Genomic DNA, 13,782 nt, shown 5'->3' with positions numbered 1-13,782 from the left:
GAAAAGGGTTGAGCTTTAATCAGAAGTGGCAAGCAACTAATTGCCACTCCTTTAAATCAACATTAACAGCTTCATCTTTTTACGAATCATTTCAGTTACAATATACGAGGAAGTAAAAACAAGAGTTATTGAGAACCTACAATAGATGCATCAATCCACACACACCGTAAATAAATAAAGGCATTTTGCGAGGATTTTAACCATAACATTACATACATTATTGTTTTATAAACCACCACTGTTTGTGAGTTAACAAGACTAATAAACAGTAATTGATTATAACAGGCATAGGTAGTACCTATGAAGAATGGGTCATCTTTAATAGAGCTATATAGTATAGCTCTATTAAAGATGACAGCTTGCAACACCAGCCTTGTCACAATATGTGGTGTGCAGGTCAGAGGTTATCACAGCGGGGTCTGCGGTCAACAGCTCGGGCCGCGCTCCTATTCCGTAATCTGTCATATACACACAAACACATCGGTGCTGAAGGAAACAAGATGCGGATTATAGTGCTGTTCACTTGTTTTCAAATTGCTTTCCTGACTGAGGGTAAGTAGATATTTAGGACGAAAAACCTTCCGTATTTATTGTGCTACATCATTGAACAAAGCGATGTTTTCTTGATGAGTTGCTCGACTTTGTACGATGTACGTACCTGCACCCATTTGTCGGAGATGTAATCTGTATAGCGTCTACACTAAAGTGCATGTTGAACCCCTAATCCATCGTGATTATTAGTTGGTCCAACATAACTCTTAATCTAGAATCTGATTCTAGTCCAATCTATCCAAATTAAAGTACTTAACCTAATACGAGTTTATCATAGTCAATTAATTGTGACGCAGAACTGATTATGTGTTAAGGGTGTGATCCAATTTAATTGCAGACTGGTGGAGAGTATCAAGAGCTGTAAGTCGTTTCGGAGGAAGGACTGAAATAGAACCGTGCGTCCAGATTCTTTAAGCGTGAAAATGCCTGTGCGAAATCTAATCACGTCGTAAAATTAGTGAGCAGCTTTCAAAGTAGTACGGTTCTGGGCGTTGCCTAAAACTCTTGATATCTTCAGCCAGGGCATTCTCGCCCATACGGAAAAAGAGAAAGCCGATCTTCTGAGCACTTTATTGTCTTCAACTTCTCTTAACAACAGCGGAAAGACATCCCACGGTGTCTCAAGTGGTGTGCAGAGCTATATTCCGCAAATACAGTTCAGACATAAACTGTTCGGTGACACTCCTCAAAAAAGAGCGCAAATATTCAACTTCAGCGATTGCATATTCCGCGGTCTTCTGGAAGGCAAAGCCAAATTGGCTTTGAAGAATCTGGGGTCATACATTTATGACCCCCAGCAGAAGTATTATAGGTAATAGATGTCCGATGATGCGGTGGTACCCACATAAAATTAACTTGAATTCTAGCGCCATGCGTGATAGAGCTAAGCTGCCTAGAATGCGTGCCGGACAACATGCCGCTGGTGACTTCGCACCGTGCCGCCAACGGGTCCGTCGTGGTGCCGGCCGGCGAGCAGCTCACGCTGTCGTGTGGCGGCGGCCGGCTGCTGGCGTACCCGCTGCGGTCCGAGCTAGTGGCGCGCTGCGAGGACGCCCGCTACCGCCTGGCGCATGACTCGTCGCTGCGGCACCTGCTGGAGCTGGGCTGCCAGGAGGACGTGTTCGAGGACGTCTTGCACGACGTACGTACGCTTGCGGACAACTAGAAACACGATATGTGGTACTCGAACCCACGTCTCTCGGGTTTAGGCCGAACGCTCTTAAAAGCTGAACCAACATCGAGTCCAGCATGGTTCGTAAATATTGTTATAAATTAAATTTAAATATTTAATCCGAGAAGTGATCACTTAGCACAATGATGCTTGCACATTACTGCTTGATGGCAGAAAAAGGTTCCGCTGTGTAACCGGCTCTATGGTTAGAAGAATTTCGCTAGGTGTATTAGTTTTTTTTATTTTTATAAGATTCTATTAATATTATTACTTTAATGAAGAGTGTACAAATAAATGTACCCACTACGTATTCTTAGTAAGTCGTGTTTCCGCCCCCAGGTCGAACACTGCTCCGCGCCGTACCAGGGGCGCGCGTACCAAACGCGGGACGCGGCCCGCGGCGTGAGCCACCTGGCCGCGCTCTGTTTCGACGAAGACAGTTGGCAGGCGCGGTTCGCCCACGTGTCCAACGCGCCGCACAACGCGCTCCGTCTGCCGGCGCACTCCGAGCGGCGCGCGCCCCTGACGCTGCTGGGCAACTTCAACCACATGTTCGACGCCAGCACGCGTCTGGCCGCCGAGCACCTGTACTCCGACGAGGTGCGCTTGAACCGCCGGCTGCATGAGATGTTCAAGCACGATCAGTACAATTTCGCGGACCAGCGGCTCACGAGCGGCAAGCTGCTGAGCGGCCGCTTCTTCGATGACCAAAACGTGCGCGTGACGGAGTTCGTGTCGAACGCGGTGCCGGTGTGGGGCAGCGTGGCCCGCGGCAACCTGCAGCACCTGCACGCCGACGTGGCCGCGCTGCTGGCCGCCGCGCGCGACCACGCGCCGCTGCACGTGTACTGCGGCACACACGGCGTGGGCTCCCTGCGCACGGCCGCGGGACCGCGCCCGCTGTTCCTCAAGCCGGGCCGCTTCCCCGTGCCCAAGTACGTGTGGTGCGTGGTCCACGACGAGCGAGCCGCGCGCGCCCTGGCCGTGGCGGTCACCAACGACCCGTTCGTGTCGGTGAGCGAGGTGCGCGACACGGTGGCGTGCGAGAGCGCGTGCGGCCGTGTCCGCTGGCTCCGAGAGCTGCGCGCGCACCGCCGGTACGAGACGCCGCTGTACGGGCTCACGTTCTGCTGCGAGGTGCACAACTTCACGGCGCTGGTGCCGGAGATGCCGCCGCAGGTGATCCGGGCGGTGCCGCGCGGGCCCGACGGTATGCTCACCCACTCCTACCAGTGACATACTCGCTTCTTTTCAGCTACACATCTTGAAAGTCAGCTATCCAAATTTACTAAACCTTGAAAATGTAAACAATCATAGTAATTCGAGCCGTGAGTCGACGAAATGAGAAAGGTCTTAACATACTCCCCCTACTTTGCTTGCTTAGACTACGTTTGTCGTGGTTAAAATGCATAATTATAATGGCAATAAGTATTCCATCAAAAACAATTTCATCGTAACAAGGTACATCGATTGATACTTGTTTAAAATTAGGTATGCTAAATTTAATGCACTTCATTTAATTACCATTAAATTATAAGTTATTAGCTTCAAACCAATGTACAATTTTAGGTAAAGTATTGTTAAACATCATCAAAATTTTGTAAACAACGGTGTTTTTTAAACATGAGTGATGTATGATCAGCAAACACACAATTCGACATTTATCCTTTGCGATATAAGGAAGATGATTTATATAAATAAGATATATAAAACGTCCTAAAATCGAGCCCTGTGGGACCCCCATTTTAACGATTGATCCAGAGCATCACTTTCCATTGACATCTACCTTTTGTAGTCTACAATTTAAATAAGATGTCATTAAGTCCGATGCTATATTTCTAATACCGTAATGGTAAAGTTTTCTGACTAATGTTTTGTATTCAATACAGTCTAAAGCCCCGGATAAATCACTATAGATGCCAAGCGCATCACGAGACTCTTCACAGGCCTCAAATATATTATATAAGTATCAAATCAACACCAGCATCGGTAGTTGAACGACCTTGGGTAAAACCAAACTGTTTGAAGTGTAATAAATCTCGTCATTTTCAATGGATTTAATATTAATTTTCAAAAATCTACTAAAAGTGGGTAGTACAGATATTAGTGTGGTGTATAAGGGTGAAGAAATTCACCATTGAAATCATCAATATCAGGGACCAAATAATCTTATCTGTCACGATGATGATGACTGGATGATGTCGAAAAAGGCTCACTTAGCTACAATTATGATTTTTGGAAATTGCACAGTTAAAATTTTGTAATTTGAAAACATTCCACGTTATTTATTATAATCGTTCTTACCTATATTAGTTAAAACTTTGTATGTTAGGTACATACATAAGGATAGTTTTCTAATTTTAATATGTATTTTATTTCGTTCTGTTAGAACATAAAAAAAAATGCATAAATAATGTATATCTACATTTAAAATAATTAACTAAATTTCGAAAGTGTGATTTTTACTAGGTACCTATAGTAATAGTTCATTCAATCTACTCCATTAAATTTACATTATAATATGTAGTTAGGACTGATTATGTATCTGTGATTATTTTGTATATAAATGAGGATTATTTTAAACCAAATAAACAAATTACACTATTACAGGTATTTTTATTACTCCGGTACCTACTCCCCTGAGTTGTTATGCTCGTTAATGGAACTTCTTGTGCGTATTTACTGTGTCTAGTAGACAGACATACCTACGGTTTTAATATATTAGGTACTAAAACTTTTAACTACGCTATGAAATTCGATGATAATCAAAAAATTGGTAAGTATTCTTTTTTGTCCCAGTTTTTTAAAAATCAACTCTATCTCAATCATCGAATCTCCAAGAATTGAGATATGATGACTTTGCTTTGTTAGAAACGGCTTCACCTGATATAGGTTTTCAATACTATTTGAACAGTTTTGGACTGGTACATTTTGAGAAATCTCAAAAATATTTTTTTTGGAATTGCAATGACAACGATGCCGATTGCTACAATTTGCGTTGGTGCGTTGAAGGGCAATCTTTGACGAAAATATAGATAAAAAAGTTTATTTTCCGAATAACTTATATATTTATACTTAGTGTAATCTTATGTTAAAGATAGATTTTAATGGTTCGTAAAATACCCCGTAAATTGCGTGCGTTTCATCTGTTCCCAAGCAATGGTTGTCAAAATATTTAAGTGTCTTTTTCATATGACTACAGAAGACAAATTTTACTATTACCTAATATAAGTTTGTAAATATAAAAATTGTTATTTGGTCAAATTTTCTTGGCAGGCTTCGTCATGCTTCCTTTAATTTCATTGCTTGTGGTGACATCGTGGAGAGAGTCTTTTTATCACTCATATATGGCGACCGGAGCGATGGCTGGTCATTGCGTTATGGCTGGGAGCGAGCGCTACTTGGGGTGACTGTTCGGTTCTATCAGTGCATCTTCTAGCAGACGGCACTCGACGAGTCACTAACCCTGATGCCTAACACAGAATGTCTTAAATGCCTGTTGTTACACTCAAATGGTACTGGCCACCGTGACACCTAACCACCAGCTCAACAACTCTGTATTCTACGACAGAAATAGGACCGTGTATTCTATAACAGAAATAGGTTTAGTATAAATAATAGATACTTATGTTATAAAGAAAAAAACCATTAGAGTTTCATAAGTTTTTTAATTATAGAAACAAGCTCCCATTATAATTATTTGAACCAGTCCCCTCAATCCTTTTCAGCTATGGCAGTTAGATGTCTGTCGATCTCAGTTTCAGGCAAAATTCTAAAACAAAAAAAAAACTATTGAACATTTATACTTACTGATTGACAATGCTTATATTTGGTTAATTTATTTTAGTTGGATCTAAAGTGTACTTTTATTATTTAAAAAGGAACTCAATTAATTTCCAAAATTTTTTGGTATTGAAAGAGGTGTGGGAAAACATTCAACTGTTTTGAAGTTACACTTGTTTTGGTGTGTTAGTGAAACATTATCAGAGTGCAATGTAGCTTTTGCGATTTCAATATGCTGAGCCCACACAACCGGGGTGAGTGCTGGTAAGCTAACATGTGTATACAACTGTTGAACTATTGTATTTGAACATCTCATCACGTGTCACGTCATCATGACACTAGTGGGAGGCTCCTTTGCACAGGAAGCCGGCTAGATTATGGGTACCACAACGGCGATTATTTCTGCCGTGAAGCAGTCATGTGTAAACATTACTGTGTTTCGGTCTGAAGGATGCCGTAGCTAGTGAAATTACTGGGCAAATGAGACTTAATATCTTATGTCTCAAGGTGACGAGCGCAATTGTAGTGCCATTCAGAATTTTTGGGTTTTTCAAGAATCCTGAGTGGCACTGCATTGTAATGGGTAGGGCGTATCAATTAACATCAGTTGAACGTCCTTCTTGTCTCATCCCTTATTTTCATAAAAAAAAGTCTCATACAGTAAACAATGATTGGTCACCTGAACTTTGGTGCATCATTACTGACAACACCAACTTCAATTTCAGAAGACTTGAAGTCGACTGAGAGAACTTGCGATAGACAGGAAATTGCCAGTTGGATGGCTTCGTCAGTGCTCAGATCTGAACGCTTCTTGAGCTTCTTCTCCAAGTAGGCATTGGCATCCGTTGCTTTTGACCCTGCTGCCACCGCCTTGTATGAGCAGTAGTAGCCCGAGGGGTCTGTCTTGTATACACTTGGGCCACTTTCATCATCATATGCTATCAGCATCATACCTGTGAAAACGGAAATAAAAACTTTACTATATGGCTACTGTATTTTCAAAATATGTATGAATGTGTTGGCTATGTAAAAGCAAAGTCATAAACACTTATGAATTTCTCAAGAGTGATTTCGATTTAGTGATAGTAAAACAACTGTCAGTAAATTATTCAAATACAAGCGACATATCACAATATTCATCAATGTATTGTGATTATAATTACTGTACTTCTGATCAAATCCACTGCGAAGATAAATGTGGTACTGCAGATATCACTCACTCAGATAAAAATGCATTGAACACGGGCTAGATTGTGGGTACCACAACAGCGTCAATTTATGCAGTGAAGCGGTAATGTGTAAGCGTTATTGTGTTTCGGTTTGAAGGGTGCTGTAGCTAGTGAGATTACTGGACAAATGACAGTTAACATCTTATGTCTTAAGGTGATCAGCACAGTTGTGGTGCCACTCAGAAGATTTGGGATTTCCAGAAACCTGAGTGGCACTGCATTGTAATGGGCAGGGCTTATCAATTACCATCAACTAAATGTGCTGCTCAATTGTCCCTTATTAACATAAAAAAAAATAAGACTGGTGAGGAGTAGCGATCGTTCAACTTACTGCAACCTAGAGGCCTCATCTCTGCATTCTGTGTGTACACTTGGGAGATGTCAGCAATGCGACGACACAGAATGTGGACTGGGATCTCTGTGCCATACTTATATTGCCAGTTGGCAGCTTCATAGCGGGCACGTTGCACTTGAGACTTGCTGTCAGCTGCAAAATAAGCTATGCTTAGACATGCAATATTTAGTAAAATGTAATTTAAATTCTGCTTCCACACTATCTTATGCTTATACACCATTATTATATTATGTTCACTTATACTTAAAATACAAAACATAAAAAAATTTACCTGTCTCTTATAAAATGATGAGCAAAGATGCTAGCTAGGTAATAAAGGGTAACAATGGATGAATGATCTTGAGAATATCTTGTCTAATGAAATCTAATACATAAAATTCTCATGTCATGGTGTTAAACTTTGAACTCCTCCGAAACGGCTTGACCGATTCTCATGAAATTATGAGCGCAAATTGGGTAGGTCTGAGCATCGGACAACATCTATTTTTCATCCCCCTAAATGTTAATGGTGGTCCACACGAAATTTTATTTAATTTTTTTGACTTTTTTTGTTTAAATTTGTTCAAATTTCCACCCATCTACTATCAACAGTTACTTTTGTATCGCGTTTTTAATATCGCCAATACAACGTTTGCTTGGTCAGCTAGTAATTATATGATAATTACATGTTTTCACAATTTACTTTTATAATTGTAAAATTACTGATATACTGAATTACTTACAGACAACCAGATTAAGAAAAAATCGTCATGATGTTGTGTTGTCAACATGGCTATGTATTTAATGTGAATACATACTTAAGTTGAAATTTTGTTTGATCCTATATTGTAATGTGTGAAATAATAATTTGTTTAATTTAATTGAATGCATAGATTTTATTTTGAAAGGCCTATCAAAAGTATCAAACAGGTATATCAAGATTTTTGATAAAAGTCTCGGTCACATGGTTTCCCAAGATATAATATGTACATAGCAGTGATAACTAACATCAAAGGTCATGGGATCTTGAGAGTGCAATATATATGTCTCTGCCATCAGTACATATTATCCTCTCACAGGAACTAAACATACATAATACCTAATGGAATGTTTGGGTGTAACTGTTGAATTTGTGTAATAAGTACGAGGGTGGCACTGAAAATTTCGGGAATCTAGGAAGTGACACAACATTACTATTTAAAAATGTATTTATTGCTTTTCGAAGTATTCTCCCCGAAATTTGACACATTTTTCCATACAATGGAACCAATCATTGAAGCAACCATTCCATTCGGAATTTGGGGTCTCCAAAATGGCCGTTTTGTAGGCATCCACAGGCTTCTTTGTACTTCTTTTTTTAAATAAATAAATGGTATTCGATTTTTAAAACCAAGGAGTTAACAATTAAAAAGATTTTAATATGACGGGAACAGTGTAAATATTCCATTCCCAATACTTTTAGTGCAGCCTATGTAGCTAGTTGGAGTAACCGGCTAAATCTGCACATGAAATGAGGGTCCATAAGGAGGTCTAACTATTCCAAAGCACCAATCCTACACCAGCAGCAGGTATATACTAATATTTTCAGGTCACCAGTTTGGTTTTAAGAAGTTTTCTATTTCTGCATAAAATAAAACACTCCATTATATTTACATTTGTATCTACAAAGATATATCAAAAGGATTTCGAAACACCCCAACATATTGGGCTCGGCCCTGATCAGCAGCGACTGTGTTCAGTTCACCCAAATAAGGAGACATAGTGTGACTCGCTTGCAAACACATTTTGAATATATCTGCATAAAATTATCCCTATATTTGATTTAGCTATTTGAGCTATTGATTTAGTATATAAGCAAATAAAGTGTAAATTTTTTAGTGTAACATTTGTATTTAGCTATGTATCTAACTAACTATAGTTATTATTATTATACACACTAAAATGTAATATTATGAATCAAAAGATCTTATTGATAGCGTACAATAAACAGTCAGAAAGTGTCATAAGTTTTCAAAGGCAAAAGTTATTTGAAGTGGTAACTATGCAATGCAGCAAAAGTACTTCATAAATGGGGGTGCTCCTCCCTCCACCCAGCACAATAAAACCAATCATCACTCTAATTAAAAAATCAAGTGGTAACCAGTCTTAGAATATACTAGCATATAATTGACCTGACACCCACATAATGTGTGACCAATTGTGAATTGACAATGTGTGTAAGCTAGTGCTTCCATATTCAAAATACTAAGACTAAGACAAATGCCAAATATGGCTGACTGTTAACAACTTGCAAATCAAAGTTGGTTACAGTAACAATAGATCTGCTTACCTTTTCTTGCTGTATCTCCATTAAAGACTTTCTTCTCTCTCACATATGTTGTTAGTCTGTATGCTAGTATATTGTAAGTCTATGTGTATAACAAAACTTCGGATGTTAACAATATATTATATGTAACTATAACACCAAACTGTATTAAACTATTTTTATCACCACTTTTCTATATTGCCTACTACCTACTATGGTAGGAAATTTTAAATTATACTTTGAAAAATTTTATTACATTTGTAGATAGTCTGATTACTGAGAATTTACTCTACTTAGGATATTTCAACCATATTGAAAAAAGGGTTGGAATATCCATATCAAACTGAGGAAATATGTAAGAAACTATGAAAAAGTTACCAATCATTCCCGTCATCACACATCCAATGCGGTCAGTGAGGTTGAACAGATGAGTGACAGAGGCCGGGTCTAGCAACCGGTCGGGAACTTTACGCTGGGCCGCAACTACAGCAGCTTCTCTGCCTCGCAGGGCAATAGACGTAAGACCGCCCTGGTTTATTGCTTTCAAAGCATATTCTGAAATAAGATAATATTAACGATATAATACACGAGTAGTCAATTTTTCACAGTGAAATAACAAATTTTTGGTAAAGTTAATGAGATTGAAACTATTGATGATACTAACCCACTTGATACAATCTTCCCTCTGGAGAAAAGATAGTAATGTGTCTATCAAAACCGGCACTACTTTCGCGAGCCATTATTTAGTAGTATTTAATCAATTCTCTAAGTAAATAAATAATGTAATTTTGTAATATAGCTTAAAAAATATGCACAGGTCACGCTTCGCCTGAAAGCTTTTTGACAGTTAATTTTATTTACTCTGAGTTCTGACAGTTATTGAATTTCAATTTATAATACTCATGTGTTGGTTTCGTTATACGAAACCATTTGTTTAAAACACAAGTCATTTTACTTATTTGTAAGGAATATTATTAATTAGTTGGGATATATAGTACTTAATAAAAAAAACAAACGTATTGAAGATTCGCTACCGTTTTTTATTTTATTGTTGTAATAATGCTCTTTTTCAATTTCTATCAAACAAATATTACATAGCAATTAATTAATATTGCCCAATTTTCACCATCGATATGTTACTTCACTAACTCACTAACAAATCTGTAAATCTAGTACACATGAACGTACATGAAGGAAAGTGTTTGTCTTTTACGCTAACATACTAAGTTTATATTCAATAACCACCAAATAAAGTGCTCTGAGAGACAAAGTTTTGAGTTCAATATAAATATACAAAAATTATATTTAAAATTCTACCAAAACGGAAGAAATAGAGGACCTAAAAAACCACCATCATGCTTACCTAATTTACGCAAAAAACTAGTTTGGGTCATTTAGACTGGTATTTATACTATAGGCTCATAAGCACTTGGAAATACTAGTTTTACATTTATTTATTCGGCAATACTGTTTTGACATTTTCGGTAATCCCGTGCCACTAAATAAATTAAAAAAAAGTCTTGCTTCATTTTTCTTATCAGTAGGTAGGAGGAAAAGCGCGGGAACTCTTGATAGCTTAGGGCGGTCTTTTTAACTATAAAATTAAATATTTCTATTATATTGTATATAATCCTCATATTTTTGAAAAGTATATAAGTATTTGTGTATGTGATAAACATATAATTTGTTTAGTATAAGTAAAAGTCTATATATTTAGTGATTTAGGTTTGTGCTAAGAGATGTCGAAAAGGCGGAAAAAAACCAAGCCGGAACGAGATAAAGGTGAGTCTATTTTAGATTATACCTCTGAAAGTAGCGAATACTCAGATTCGCGTACAGTTTTGGAAGACCACGAGGACTTTTATTTGCCATATAGGGTGGCCGACTATTGTCGCCGATATCCAGAAGACACAGATGCCGGCCATGAATTTATTTACTTATAGAGAGTGTCACTGAACAGCCACTTGGTAGTCGTGACATGCTGACTCTTAGTAGCTACTTATCGCGCTTCATTAAAGGCATTAAATATCTTAAGAAACTCAACAAATATAAGATAGGAGTGGTGTTTGAACGACCCAATTTGGCTAATACATTCCTAGACAACACGACATTTTTAAGGGAACAAAATATTAAGGCGTCCATCCCAGCTGGTGCCACTGAATTGTTTGGAGTGATTTCCTCCGTACCCATTGATATGTCCAACAAAAAAAAAAATCAAATCTTTGTCAAGTACAAAAAAAAATTATTTCTGTTCGGCGTATAATGAAAAAAAAAACAAATCCGATGGTGGTTTTATATTACAACCTACACAGGCAGTCATTATTACTTTTGCGTCATCTACTTCACTCCCAGATTACGTTCACTTAAAGATGTGGCGTCTACCAGTGCGACCTTATGTGCCGCCAGTTAAGCAGTGTTTCCGATGCTTTAGGTTTGACCACTTGGCTAAATTCTGTAAGAATGCTCAGCGTTGCTCAATCTGCACTGAAAATTATTCATATAAAGAATGTACTATACCTATTGACAAAGCAGTATGTGTGCACTGTAAAGGTAACCATCTTGCAGTATCAGGTCAGTGCCCTATAAAACAAAAAAAGATATTGGATAGTAAAAATAAAAGTAAAACACCATTATCAGATTTATTTAAACATCCAACAAACTTTCCATCACTCAATAAGACAGAGAACACACAAGAAATCTTGAAAATTTGATTTTATCCAATCCAGCAGCAATGAACCTAATCACAGAATCAATAATCAAAGTCATTACACTAAATAAAACACAGAATCAAAGCATTAGCTCACACGCAATTAGTTCAGCTATTAAAGATACCATACAAATTAAAAAAAAAATGTCACATTCAACTGTCACAAACTTAACATAGTACAGTGGAATGCTCAAAGTCTGTTGAGTAACAGACTTGAGCTTCAAAACCTACTTTATGAGCAGGACATACACATAGCACTTATATCAAAACTTGGCTTAAACCAAATATACAGTTTTCTATCAGAGGTTATACAATACTAAGAAATGATTGTGGTAATGATCACAATGGTGTAGCAATTTTTGTTAGAAATGGCATTTATTTTCAAAAGTTAGAAACATTTTCTGATAACTCCTTGCAAAATGTAGCAATCAAAATTAAATACAAACAAAAAGACATCTCAATTGTTAGCTTTTATAGTCCTGGCAACAGTGTACCTAACTTTGACAAATCTAAATTTAATAGACTGTTGCATAGTATTCCAAAACCACTAATAATTGCTGGTGATTTTAATGCTCACCATACCATTTGGGGTTGTAATAGAACAAATTCTAGAGGTAGACACATCATGGATGTAATGGACGATAATGACTTAATGCTCTGAAATAATGATCAACCAACTACAGTGGGTACTAATTATTGGAGACCAAATGGACTAGATCTAGATGGCTGTGAATGGCAAGTTCATCAGGACTCTTTGGGCAGCTATCACTTGCCTATAATCACAAAATTTTCCATGGTAGTGTCGGAAACTGAATCTTCTTCAATTCCATCCAAAATTCCTCCATACAGTATTCTGAAAATAGTAAATTGGGACCAATATGAGAACTTAGTAAATGACTTGTTACAACAATTTGATAAAAATAATTGTAATCTACAGAAGTCTTACAATAACTTCTGTTCCATAACTCTTAGAGCGGTAGAAAATTCAGTACCTAAAACCAACCACCACTGTAACAATATTACTAATCTACCTAAAAGAAAGCGACAACTTCCCTGGTGGAATGGGCAATGTACTAAAGTGGTAGAAGATTGCAAACAGGCTTATCTGACATTCAAATCAAATTGAAATATCCAAAACTACATTCATTTTAAGCAAGCTCAAGCAAAGAAAAAATGTATATTAAGACTTGAATGTCGTAAATCCTGGACAGATTTTTGCTCCACCATAAATAGGTTAACGCCAATGATACAGATTTGGACAAAAATGAGGAAATTTAAGAACTTATATTCTAATAATAATTGTTTCTCTAGCAATAATTGGATATCCAACTTTTTACACAAATATACTCCAGATACACCAACACCAACAAATAAATAGCACCAACTCTTTTATGATTGCGCCTTTTACTATTGAAGAATTAAAAGCTGGTCTATCATCAAGAAAGGACTCTGCATGCGGTTTGGATTGGCTCTCCTATAAAATGTTTAAACTCCTAAACTCTTCTAACTTAAATAAGTTTCTAAAAATATTAAATCTCCTATGGAAGAACTCCACTATTCCAGAAGAATGGAAAACAGACTGTCTAATTCCAATTTTAAAGCATGGGAAAGATTCTAGTTCAGCTGATTCATATAGTCCTATCACACTAAGCTCGTGTGTTGGTAAAATTTTTGAACAATTAATAAAACAGAGATTAATAT

General features: G+C 37.6%; 2 protein-coding genes across 2 annotated transcripts; one reads left to right on the top strand and one right to left on the bottom strand.

Annotated features, from left to right (window-relative positions):
* The first annotated feature begins 441 nt into the window (after positions 1–441).
* Positions 442–4,343, top strand: LOC126976534 (uncharacterized). The gene is made up of 3 exons (XM_050824924.1): positions 442–552; positions 1,419–1,693; positions 2,063–4,343. Exons 1-3 carry the CDS (start codon positions 501–503, stop codon positions 2,957–2,959), a joined length of 1,224 nt encoding a protein of 407 aa, XP_050680881.1. The 5' UTR covers positions 442–500; the 3' UTR covers positions 2,960–4,343.
* A 1,028-nt stretch (positions 4,344–5,371) lies between these two features.
* Positions 5,372–10,224, bottom strand: LOC126976539 (proteasome subunit alpha type-6-like). Its single transcript, XM_050824931.1, has 5 exons — positions 10,039–10,224; positions 9,753–9,929; positions 7,067–7,222; positions 6,186–6,459; positions 5,372–5,495 (listed from the first exon to the last, which is right to left on the bottom strand). The coding sequence occupies exons 1-5, from the start codon at positions 10,112–10,114 to the stop codon at positions 5,438–5,440; spliced, it is 741 nt and encodes a 246-aa protein (XP_050680888.1). The 5' UTR covers positions 10,115–10,224; the 3' UTR covers positions 5,372–5,437.
* Between the last annotated feature and the right edge of the window lie 3,558 nt (positions 10,225–13,782).

This window comes from Leptidea sinapis, chromosome 41 (assembly GCF_905404315.1).
Source record: "Leptidea sinapis chromosome 41, ilLepSina1.1, whole genome shotgun sequence".
NCBI lineage: Eukaryota > Metazoa > Arthropoda > Insecta > Lepidoptera > Pieridae > Leptidea > Leptidea sinapis.
This window is presented reverse-complemented; position numbering and strand designations above follow the sequence as displayed.

Coding starts and splice junctions, on each gene's coding strand:
- LOC126976534 (XM_050824924.1), top strand. CDS start 501: ATGCGGATTATAGTGCTGTTCACTTGTTTTCAAATTGCTTTCCTGACT. Junction 553..1,418: donor AATTGCTTTCCTGACTGAGG/GTAAGTAGATAT, acceptor CTTGAATTCTAG/CGCCATGCGTGATAGAGCTA. Junction 1,694..2,062: donor TCGAGGACGTCTTGCACGAC/GTACGTACGCTT, acceptor TTCCGCCCCCAG/GTCGAACACTGCTCCGCGCC.
- LOC126976539 (XM_050824931.1), bottom strand. CDS start 10,114: ATGGCTCGCGAAAGTAGTGCCGGTTTTGATAGACACATTACTATCTTT. Junction 6,460..7,066: donor GATGAGGCCTCTAGGTTGCA/GTAAGTTGAACG, acceptor CCGTTTTCACAG/GTATGATGCTGATAGCATAT. Junction 5,496..6,185: donor AATGATGCACCAAAGTTCAG/GTGACCAATCAT, acceptor TTTTTGTTTTAG/AATTTTGCCTGAAACTGAGA.